The following is a 12,425-nucleotide window of genomic DNA, read 5'->3' on the forward strand; positions in this document are numbered from 1 at the left end:
AAAAACCTGTTTTTGCTTTGTCATTATGGGGTATACTAGGTGAACCTTTGCCCCAGTCTGAGGTCCTGTAGCAGGATTTCAAAAAAAGGATCTCTCTGTACTTTGCTTCGTTCATCTTTCCCTCGATCCTGACTAGTCTCCCAGTAGGTGCCGCTGAAAAACATTCCCACAGCATGATGCTGCCACCACCATGCGTCACCGTAGGGATGATGCCAGGTTTCCTCTGTTTTTGTACCCTTCCCCAGATCTGTGCCTCGACACAATCCTTCAACCTCATAGCTTGGTTTTTGTTCTGACATGCACTGTCAACTGTGGGACCTTATATAGACAGGTGTGTGCCTTTCCAAATCATATCCAATCAATTGAGTTTACCACAGGTGGACTCCAATCAAGTTCTAAAAACATCTCAAGGATGATCAATAGAAACAGGGTGCACCTGAGCTCAATTTTGAGTCTCATTGAATACTTATGTAAATAAGGTATTTAAAAACATTTATATATATACAGTGGGCTCCAAAATTACTGGCACCCCTGAATGGCAATCCACAAACAATGCTTAAACAAATATAAACAATATAATTATAGAGATAAACTCAAAATACCAACATGTGAGAACTTTATTAATGTTTCAATGGAACCAACCAAAATCATTTTTTATTTAATTAAAAATCAATGTCTTCCAAATCAAGGTTTCACAATTAGTGGCACCCTTAAAGATTATTGTAAATAACATCTACCAAAATTAAACCACAAATTAAATTCCAGTTATTTAAGTTTATCTAAGTCTTAAGTAACTATATTGAGACATTACATCACTTCCTGTTTCACTAGGGTATAAAAATTTGGTAACACACATGCAATATCTTTTTATATATATATTTTTTTGCAAATATATATATATATATATATTGCAAAAAATGTCAAAAACCTGTTTTCGCTTTGTCATTATGGGGTATTGTGTGTAGAATGATGAGCCTTTAAAAAAAAAGTTTTTCAATAAGCCTGTAACGTACCAAAATGTGGAAAAAGTCAAGCGGTCTGAATACTTTCTGAATGCACTGTATATACAACCCATTTTTATCATGTTGTACCAAGTAGATTTGTCACATTGGAATTACCTATCCAAATGTCTTAAATTGTGTTACAAGCAATTAAATCAATTTCCTGTTCATCAAGATATTAAGTTGGTTCCATAGCATGAAACAACGACTCCAAACACTTTCTTTTCATAAGATTTTCACATTACAACCAAATAGTGACCATCTCATCAATAAGAAACCTTTCCAGGTTCTTTAGTATCACAGTACTTATGCAGATATTGTTTAAGATTCAGTGCTGGCAGTGAACATTCAATCATACAAAATAAAAAAAACGGAACACATTACATGTAATGACATTCACTGCACGCCCACAACTCTTCTGATAGATTGCCGCCTCTATATTGCACCCACCGCAATGCAATGCGAATGCGCATGAGGTGTTGAAAGCAATTTAGAAGCTTTCATTCAATTAAATAAATCCCAGTGATCTGTCAAATTCATTATTTGATTTCAAATTGAGGTGGTGTCACTACAGACACTACAGACCCGGGTGTGTCGCAGCCGGCCGCGATCGGGAGACCCATGAGCTTGGCGGTCCGGGCGCATGCACGCTGACTTCGGTCGCCAATTGTAAGGTGTTTCCTCTGACACATTGGTGCGGCTGGCTTCCAGGTTAAGCGATCAGTGTGTCAAGAATCAGTGTGGCTTGGCAGGGTCGTGTTTCGGAGGATGCATGGCACTCGACCTTCACCTCTCCCGAGTCCGTACGAGAGTTGCAGCGATGGGACAAGACTGTAACTACCAATTGTGGAGAAAAATGGGTAAAAAGTACAAAAATAACGAACCAAAGTGACATTTTGGACCATACCAATCAGAAAAAGCACTTCAGATGAACAGCAGTGCTGTCCCACTTTTTACAGTGTGCAGCACAGGACGTTGGTGGCACCTTAATTTAGGAGTTCGAGCTCATAGTAATGGCTGGAGCGAAATTAGTGGAACGGTATCAAATACACCATTTGATAACATTCCATTCGCTCCATTCCAGCCATTATTATGAGCTGTTCTCTCCTCAGCAGCCTCCAGTGGTGTACATTATTCTCGTTCTGATGTTTATTATGTATACTAGCGATGACAACCTGAACAACTCATTTGGGACGGCCTCAATGTTCTCTTTTAATTTACCATGCATCAAGTCCAGCTGGCAGGCGTAGTCACATTAAAGGTAATGTTCAGTATTGCACAGTTGCCCCTATCACTTCCATTCTATTTTTTTTTCGGCTAGCTGTGGCCAAGTTAGTGTAAGTTTGTAGTGGCTTTTTAACCTCTATGGGCTAGGTGGGACGCTAGCGTGCCACCCGTGGTGCACTCCATCAACAGCAGGTGCATTTCAAGAGCGGCAAATTTGAATCCAAATAAATGTCAAAATTCAAATTTTTCAAAAATACAACTATTTTACACCATTTGAAAGATAAACATCTCCTTAATCTAACCACGTTTTACGATTTCAAAAAGGTTTTACGGCGAAAGCATAAATTTAGAGTATGTTAGGACAGTACATTTACAAGAGTTGTGTGTAATGTTTTGTCAAGTCAAAGACAGGGTCACCAAAACCATAAAACCAGCTAAAATGATGCACTAACCTTTTACAATCTCCATCAGATGACACTCCTAGGACATTATGTTAGACAATGCATGCATTTTTAGTTCTATCAAGTTCATATTTATATCCAAAAACAGCGTTTTACTATGGCATTGATGTTGAGGAAATCGTTTCCCTCCAATAACCGGCAGTCAAGTCAGCGTCACAAATTAAATAATTAAAATTAGAAAACATTGGTAAAATATTATATTGTCATTTAAAGAATTATAGATTTACATCTCTTGAACGCAATCAACTTGCCAGATTTAAAAATAACCTTACTGGGAAATCACACTTTGCAATAATCTGAGCACTGCGCCCAGAAAAATACGCGTTGCGATACAGACTAGACGTCATGTTGGGGAGATCTAAAATCGAAAATACTATGTAAATAATCCATTACCTTTGATTCTCTTCATCAGATGTCACTTCCAGGTATCACAGGTCCATAACGAATGTAGTTTTGTTCAAAAAAGCTCATCATTTATGTCCAAAAATCTCCGTCTTGTTAGCACATGATCTAAGCCAGCCGGACTCTCGTCATGAACGAGGGGAAAAAATATATTTCCGTTCGTTCAAACATGTCAAACGTTGTATAGCATAAATCATTAGGGCCTTTTTTAACCAGAACATGAATAATATTCAAGGTGGACGAATGCATACTCTTTTATAACGTATTGGAACGAGGGTACCCAACATGAACTCGCGCGCCAGGTGTCTAATGGGACATCATCGTTCCATGGCTCTTGTTCGGTCAGATCTCCCTCCAGAAGACTCAAAACACTTTGTAAAGGCTGGTGACATCTAGTGGAAGCAATAGGAAGTGCCAAAATATTCCTCAGCCCCTGTGTTTTTCAATGGGATAGGTTTAAAGTCAATACAACACATCAGGTATCCACTTCCTGTCAGAAAATGTCTCAGGGTTTTGCCTGCCAAATGAGTTCTGTTATACTCACAGACACCATTCAAACAGTTTTAGAAACTTTAGAGTGTTTTCTATCCATATATAATAAGTATATGCATATTCTAGTTACTGGGTAGGATTAGTAACCAGATTAAATCGGGTACATTTTTTTTATCCAGACGTGCAAATGCTGCCCCCTAGCCCTAACAACCGAACCATGGATTACAGATTCTCCTGGCCCATAGACGACTTTCAGTATTAGGAACCATCTAACATTAAGTTGGAAAATACTTAATTCCCCCTTTAAATCACTTATTATTCAAGCTATATCCAATTATGGAAAAATTGCTTCACTAATCTTAATTGCTACTGTATAATACAGCAACATCCTCAATTCAAGATCATTTTGGTTTAAATCTGGTTATATGTGCTATCCCTGCTGGTTATTGGACTTGAGTGTGGTAAAAGCTGCCATGTTTTATCTGTCATGGAGGATAACTCCGAAGCATTCTCTACTAATAAGCATGTCTGATATATACCCCAGTCCCTGTCAACACACACCCTTTTAACAGTGCTGCTGCTACTATAAGCACACACATACACAACGCTGCAGCAACATTGTGAAAATGTCCAATCCCTCATTTGAAAATGCTGCTTGTTAAAACCCTCTCATCAGCGACAACAAACACCTGTTCATATAAATTCCTATAGTGACAGAATGTGATAACTGGATCAGAGTTAATAACGTTCAGATAAGGTTCCTACAACACCGTAGAACCGCTGAGATGGGGAGCAAAGATGTCCATCAGATCTCCCCCGTGTGTCTCTCTGTCCCATAACCACCCATACTGTGTCCTCCTCCTCCCTCTGTTCCTCTCCAGTGGTCCTGGCTGTCTCAACCATAGAAATAGAATTACTAGAACGGGAATCCCCTTTCAAGTCAATGTTCCACGATGGGTGGTCCGGCGGCCATATTGTGTGTAATTCTGTTTCTATGGTCTCAACATACTGTTCAACATATACAGTAAACGTGTTCTCTGTATTGATACTGCTTTAACATGTAACATTTAACATGTAACATGTCTGTTCTTAGCTTGGTCCAGGAGCAGTTTGTGCTGTCTCGCCAACTCCCTTGGTCATTGTCTGTTTGGAATGACATTGACCATATAGGATTTTACGAGAGAGCACAAACAGATCTGGCACCAGGCTAGTCTGTTCTACCCTGATCCTGCTGTTTCCACTCTCCTCTGGCTAATGGAGCTACATGCTAACGCTATCTTCCCCCGGGTCTCCCCCCTCCCCCTCCCACCTCGTTTCCCCCGTCTCCCCCCTTCACCACTTTCCTTTGCAATGTAGCAAGCAGAGCAGCTGTTCAGTCAGATGAACAACCCTGTAAGTCCTTCTCCGCCCCGGAGCTCTCTGTGGTGGCACATATTGAAAGCATGAGGACACCCTCCGCCCACCAAAATCCACCTTAAAATCCTGGAACGTGCTATCTAACTAGTGGGTGATCATGTCATGGTCACATGGACCCAGTTACACTGTCACTGGTGTATCTATCACATCATGTATTATGCATGTTGACCTTTGCACTTAATGAGAATTATTTAGCTTTCCAACTACACTCATATTATGAGTTAGGCATTTAATATTAATGTAAAAAAGTATATTTTTTGGGGAGTTGGATATTCGCCTCTGTTCTTGGTGAGCTTAACATTAAAGTGGAACTGACAGCATTTTAGCAACATGAAATCGTATTAAAATCAGTTCATATACACATTTTCTATAGGATTGAGGTCAGGGCTTTGTGATGGCCACTCCAGTACCTTGACTTTATTGTCCTTAAGCTATTTTGCCACAACTTTGGAACTATGATTGGGGTCTTTGTGCATTTGGAAGACCCATTTGGGACCAAGCTTTAACTTCCTGACTGATGTCTTGAGATGTTGCTTCAATATATCCACATCATTTTCCTACCTCATGATGCCATCTATTTTGTGAAGTGCACCAGTCCCTCCTGCAGCAAAGCAACACCACAACATAATGCTGCCACCTCCGTGCTTCAATGGATGGGATGGTGTTCTTCGGCTTGCAAGCCTCCCCTTTTTTCCTCCAAACATAACGATGGTCCTTATGGCCAAACAGTTCTATTTTTGTTTCATCAGACCAGAGGACATTTCTCCAAAAAGTACGATCTTCAAATCAAATTTTATTTGTCACATACAATGATTAGCAGATGTAAATACGAGTGTAGAGAAATGCTTGTGCTTCTAGTTCCGACCATGCAGTAATATCTAACAAGTAATCTAACCTAACAATTTCACAACAACTACCTTATACACACAAGTGTAAAGGAATGAATAAGAATATGTATATAAAAATATATGGATGAGCGATGGCCGAACGGCATAGGCAAGATGCAGTAGATGGTATAGAGTACAGTATATACATATGAGATAAGTAATGTAGGGTATGTAAACATTATATAAAGTGGAATTGCTTAAAGTGGCTAGTGATACATTTATTTCATACATTTTTTCATTATTAAAGTTTGCCCACATGTGCAGTTGCAAACCGCAGTCTGGCTTATTAATGGTGGTTTTGGAGAAGTGACTTCTTCCTTGCTGAGTGGCCTTTCAGGTTATGTCAATATAGCACTCGTTTTACTGTGGATAAAAATACTTTTGTACCTGTTTCCTCCAGCATCTTCACAAGGTCCTTTGCTGTTGTTCTGGGATTGATTTGCACTTTTCGCACTGTTTCCAAGCTGTTTAACCTGTTGAGGACAGACGTTCTGCTAGCGGAACCCCGTTACGCCTGCGGAACCCCTAGCCAACAGCCAATGGCATCACACGGTGCGAAATACAAAACCAACTAAAATACCACAATTCAATTTTCTCAAACAATCAACTATTTTACACCATTTTAAAGATAAGACTCTCGTTAATCTAACCACATTGTCCGATTTCAAAAAGGCTTTACAGCGAAAGCAAAACATTAGATTATGTTAGGAGAGTACCTAGACACAAATAATCACACAGCCATTTTCCAAGCAAGCATATATGTCACATAAACCAAAACCACAGCTAAATGCAGCACTAACCTTTGATGATGATCTTCATCAGATGACACTCCTAGGACATTATGTTATACAATACATGCATGTTTTGTTCAATCAAGTTCATATTTATGTCAAAAACCAGCTTTTTACATTAGCATGTGATGTTCAGAACTAGCATACCCACTGAAAACTTCCGGTGAATTTACTAAATACTCATGATAAACGTTGACAAAATACATAATTATTTTAAGAATTATAGATACAGAACTCCTTTATGCAATCGCTATGTCCAATTTTAAAATAGCTTTTCGGCGAAAGCACATTTTGCAATATTCTGAGTACGTAGCTCGGCCATCACGGCTAGCTATTTTGACATCCGCCAACTTCGGGGTCACCTAAACTCAGAATTACTATTAGAAAAATTGGATTACCTTTGCTGTTCTTCGTCAGAATGCACTCCCAGGACTTCTACTTCAACAACAAATGTTGTTTTGGTTCCAAATAATCCATAGTTATATCCAAATACCTCAGTTTTGTTCGTGCGTTCAGGTCACTATCCGAAGGGTAACGCGCGAGCGCATTTCGTGACAAAAAAAATCAAAATATTCCATTACCGTACTTAGAAGCATGTCAAACGCTGTTTAAAATCAATTTTTATGCTATTTTTCTCGTAAAATAGCGATAATATTCCAACCGGGCGACGTTGTATTCATTGAAAGACTGAAAGAAAAACATGGCGAGTTCTCGTGACCGCGCATCTCCAGTCTCACTGTCCCCAGGCTGACCACTTACAAACTCTGCTGCTGTACTTTGCCCAGAGACAGCAGACACCCCATTCCACTTTCTGGCGGCTTTAGAGAGCCAATGGAAGCCTTAGAAAGTGTCACGTTACAGCACAGATGCTGTAATGTCGATAGAGATGCAACAGAATGACAACAAATTGTCAGACATGGCACTTCCTGTATGGAATCTTCTCAGATTTTGGCCTGCCATATGAGTTCTGTTATACTCACAGACACCATTCAGACACCAGTTTTAGAAACTTTAGAGTGTTTTCTATCCAAATCTTATATGCATATTCTAGTTTCGGGTACGTTTTTCATCCGGCCGTGAAAATACTGCCCCCTATCCCAAAGAAGTTAAAGGCACAGTCAATTTAGTGTATGTAAACTTCTGACCCACTGGAATTGTGATACAGTGTATTGTAAGTGAAATAATCTGTCTGTAAACAATTGTTGGAAAAATTACTTGTGTCATGCACAAAGTAGAAATTTGTGGAGTTAAAGCATTTGTGAAAATTCTATAGTAATATAGAGTGGGAAAGCGGCCGTGCGTTTGGACAATTAACAGACACCTCAGTAAATAAAACCAAATAAAAACATCCATCTCGTCCAGGACCGGAGTCTACGCAGATCGGAGCACCATGGCCAATCAGAGCTACAGTAGGCCTTTGTGCAAACAGGCCTACCCTTATTCTCTTTGAACTGGACTGTGTGTTTACAGGCAGTTGCAACAGTGCAACTTTAGATCATTAGAACGCATTCGCCAAAAGACACAAAATACACCTGAATGGATTTCTGCAAATACGTCAATACCACGGGAGTCCTCTTACATTTGGGTACTTACAGTCCTATTGGTCAAACACATCAAATCAAATCAAATTTTGTTAGTCACATGCGCCGAATACAGGTGTAGACCTTACAGTGAAATGCTTACTTACGAGCCCCTAACCAAAAGTGCAGTTTCAAAAAATATGGAAAAGAATTAGAGATAAAAGTAACAAGTAATTAAAGAGCAGCAGTAAAAAATAACAATATATATATAGGGGGTGTCGGTACAGAGTCAATGTGTGGGGGCACTGGTTAGTTGAGGTAGTATGTACATGTAGGTGGAGTTATTAAATTGACTGCATAGATGACAACAGAGAGTGGCAGTGGTGTGGAGAGGGGAGGGGGGGTAATGCAAATAGTTTGGGTAGCCATTTGACTAGATGTTCAGGAGTCTTATGGCTTGGGGGTAGAAGCTGTTTAGAAGCCTCTTGGACCTAGACTTGGCACTCCGGCACCGCTTGCCGTGAGGTAGCAGAGAGAACAGTCTATGACTAGGTTGGCTGGAGTCTTTGAACATTTTTAGGGCCTTCCTCTGACACCGCCCGGTGTAGAGGTCCTGGATGGCAGGAAGCTTGGCCCCAGTGATATACTGGGCCGTTCACACTACCCTTGGTAGTGCCTTGTGGTCGGAGTCCGAGCAGTTGCCATACCAGGCAGTGATGCAACCAGTCAGGATGTTCTCAATAGTGCAGCTGTAGAACCTTTTGAGGAACTGAGGACCCATGTCAAATCTTTTCAGTCTCCTGAGGGGGAATAGGTTTTGTCGTGTCCGCTTCATGACTGTCTTGGTGTGCTTGGACCATGTTAGTTTGTTGGTGATGTGGACACCAAGGATCTTGAAGCTCTCACAACCATTAAAAGGTAGTCTCTCTGTCCTTCAGTTAGGCACATCAACAACAACAAGATCAACAACTAATGCTCGCCAGAGCAAGAGGAGCTAAAATATAACGAAGGAACATTAGATAAACCCTCTCAAACTTTTTCAGCTAGTTGGCCGTCAAAATCGCACTGATAAACGATGTGGAATTATAGCCTACTCGTCCTTCTGCAGCTTGCCTGCCTGGCTAAAGTTGGCTAGCTTGCTAGCTATCTACTTCCAGACAGAAATGACGAACACCTCACTCTGACCATTTTACTCACCTCTAGCAGTGCTGGTTAGCTAGGCTGTTTACATGTTATCTAGAGCATTCGTGACTACTTGTTTTGCCTGCGTTTACTGACACCGGTCATATTCAGCGTTTATTGCGTAAATTAATCAGTTATTCTGTGCTCTGGCACACTCATACGAGAGCGCTCTGAAATCGGAGTAGAAAGCCAGAGTGAATGTGCGAATGCAAGAGATATGCAATCTGGATAACAGTCGCTCAAGTTCTTGATAGCTAACCAAATGACACCTGCATCTCTAGCTGTGTACAGCCACCGAAAAACAATATGAGGGGAACAAGTCAGTCACTCACCCACTCCTCCAATGACAGGACATCCTCCTAGCAACTAGCTAGCTATCTAGCTAATGTTAGGCTGCGTGTTTTTAGCTTGCTACATAAATAGATACGCTAGCCTATTTACCAAGTTATGACTGACTTGTGGTCATTGCCCTTGCTAGTTTGATTGTATTGACATTCCCAGCCTTAGTTACATTCATTTTTGTCCAAAATAGAGTCATTAAAACTGAAACAGTGCATCCCAAATGGAGGCAGCAAACAATGTACCAGGCCAGCTGTGATATATAAATTAATAGCAATATTTTTTGGACTACTAAGCAGTGTATTGGTGAATTCTATGAATCATGCATTGAACAACATCTGTCTATTCTGCCAGGAAGGCTTTAGTGTACGTCATTGGAATTTTGAGTCAAATAGAACCTATTTTTCAAAACCTCTTATAAAGTTGGTTTTGTAGCATAAATTGGGAATTTGATATTTTTTACTGATATTATGATTGTCTGTTTGTTTCATCTGTAAAGTAGTTAAAAAGCTGTCAGTTCCACTTTAAGCTTAGCATTTAACTTAGCATTTAGCTTACCCTTTTGCTTAGCTAAGCATAGCTAGATGTCTGTATGACTATACAGTTTGGGCTAGTTTTTTTGTGTCTTGATAGTAGGCCTACTCTATTGTTGATGCTCAACCCTTGGTCTCTGTAAGAAATAATTGTTTTAAGACCCGTGCAATGGTGGTATAATATGATTTTCTTACAAATATTCCTAGCAAAAAAAAAAAAGTTTCTTCTTCTTCTATCGTGTTCTCACATCCGGCATCATGACTTATGATTAATAGTAAAATACAAAGATATCCATCAGCTCTGTACAGCTTTGTTTAAACAAACTTGGATTTAATAATTAACCAATGTTAGTGTAGCAATAGGCCGTGCATACCTGTTTAGGGCCTATAAGGGTGTGTTCCAAACAGCACCGTTCCCTATACTGCACTACCCGTGTCCAGGGCCCATAGGGTAGTACACTGTAGGGAATAGGGTGCCATATCAGTTGAGGTACGCAACAAACCCCACCCGCAGCTAAGAGCATTAGATTCCCCCAAACTATTAGTTCTGACCTTACTCCTCATGCTTGAAATATGTCACTTGTTGTCACTGCTGGATTGACCTGACTCTGTTCATGGGGAAAGCATTGCAAAGATTGTCTTCCCTGCTGTGTTGGACTTGCTTTGCATGCTGTGATTGGTCCTCCTGATTATCGCATGCTTTGTTTTATCGTCACAGTGTGGCTCGCTTCACTGTCTACACGTTGATAAGTGGTCAATTTAATAGAGGCATAATATTATCCTTCTAACATTGGCAGTGGTTGAAGTGGCTTACTGTGGTGGTGTATATTTGTCTAGATACAGTATGCTCTCTCGTTGCATTAGCTCTTGTGCTGGGTCTGTGGTGTTGCTCTGTGACTGTCAGCGTGGCCATATGATATTTCAGAGGTGATGTGTACTTCTGATCTGTTTTGTGTGTTTAGAAGAGGACTCAAGCTGTTCAATTTGTACTGTATGATGGTCAAAACCCTATCCTAGTTCAGTGACTTGGACACACTACAGGTGATACGGTGTGATTATCCAGAGGGATATTAGAGGAGAGATGACAGTGATTATACCTAGTGATTATAACCAGGGCCTAAATTCCCAAAGCATCTCAGAGTAGGAGCGCATATCTATGATCAGTTTAACCTTTGAGATGATAAGGAATAAGATCGTATAGACAGGTGAGGAGCCTAGATCAGCACTCCTACTCAGAGATGCTTTGTGGATACAGGCCCTAGTCCTTCCTGTACATGCAGGGCCTGTTTCCCCCAACCCAGATTAAGCTGACTCCTGGACTAAAAGGAATTCATGCTAAATGTTGAAAGTGCTCTTTTGTCCAGGACTAGGCTTATTAATCTGTGTATGGAAAACAGTCTGCTTTGGCTCCTAAAAAGTTAATGTCATGAGGTCAGCGAGTCTGTAAGGAGGCAAACTATTGACACTAATGACAGAATTGCGAATCTCAACTTTTCCATATCGCTTGTATTTCCTGTTAGCGTTAGCATATCGTAACAGGCATAAGCAGCCTTCAGTTGCGATCACGGGACTGTTTAATGGAACAAATGACAGTCTCAGTCAGAGCTAATGAGCCAGTAGTGGTTCTGATGCCACCAGTTCGCTATGCTCTGTTCAAATAGTACAGAGAGAGAGAGAGAGAGAGAGAGAGCGAAAGAAGAGAAGTGAGGAGAGGGAGAGGAGAGGAGACGAGTAGTTCATATAAGAAACTGACTGACTGTGGAGCTTGCCTGTTCTGTGTTCTCTCCCCTCTGTGTGTGTGTGTGGTGTGTGTGTATGTGTCTGTTTCCCCCACGTCTATGACCATGCAGAAGGCCCACGAGGTCCACGAGGTCCAACAGCAGCAGCAGATGGCGGGGCTGGCCTCCAGGGGGAACCCAGACTACGTGGAGCGGGAGCGGGAACAGCGGGTCAAGCTCCTGGAGAAGGAAGGGTCCTACTACAAGGAGGAGTCTGGCAAGGCCCAGGCGGAGGTGGAGAGGCTACTGACCATCCTCCGAGAGGTAGAGAGCGAGAAGAACGACAAGGACAAGAAGATCGCCGAGCTGGAGAGGTAATACCGTTGCTACGTTTTGTTTCTGTTACTCTGTGTAAGTGAGCTTGTATGTGCATGTGCTCTTGTGCAGTTGACGTAG

The 12,425-nt window shown here is 41.0% G+C and overlaps 1 protein-coding gene across 1 annotated transcript in view; it reads left to right on the top strand.

Annotated features, from left to right (window-relative positions):
* The window catches only part of LOC106565300 (ERC protein 2), an 84,351-nt gene that overhangs the window by 52,385 nt on the left and 19,541 nt on the right, over positions 1–12,425 (top strand). Inside the window, exons 12-13 of the mRNA XM_045692121.1 lie at positions 4,940–4,975; positions 12,102–12,343. Of these exons, the coding sequence (XP_045548077.1) occupies positions 4,940–4,975; positions 12,102–12,343 (278 nt within the window). The remainder of the gene's footprint in view (positions 1–4,939; positions 4,976–12,101; positions 12,344–12,425) is intronic.

This window comes from Salmo salar, chromosome ssa12 (genome assembly GCF_905237065.1).
Source record: "Salmo salar chromosome ssa12, Ssal_v3.1, whole genome shotgun sequence".
In the NCBI taxonomy this organism is placed as follows: Eukaryota; Metazoa; Chordata; class Actinopteri; order Salmoniformes; family Salmonidae; genus Salmo; species Salmo salar.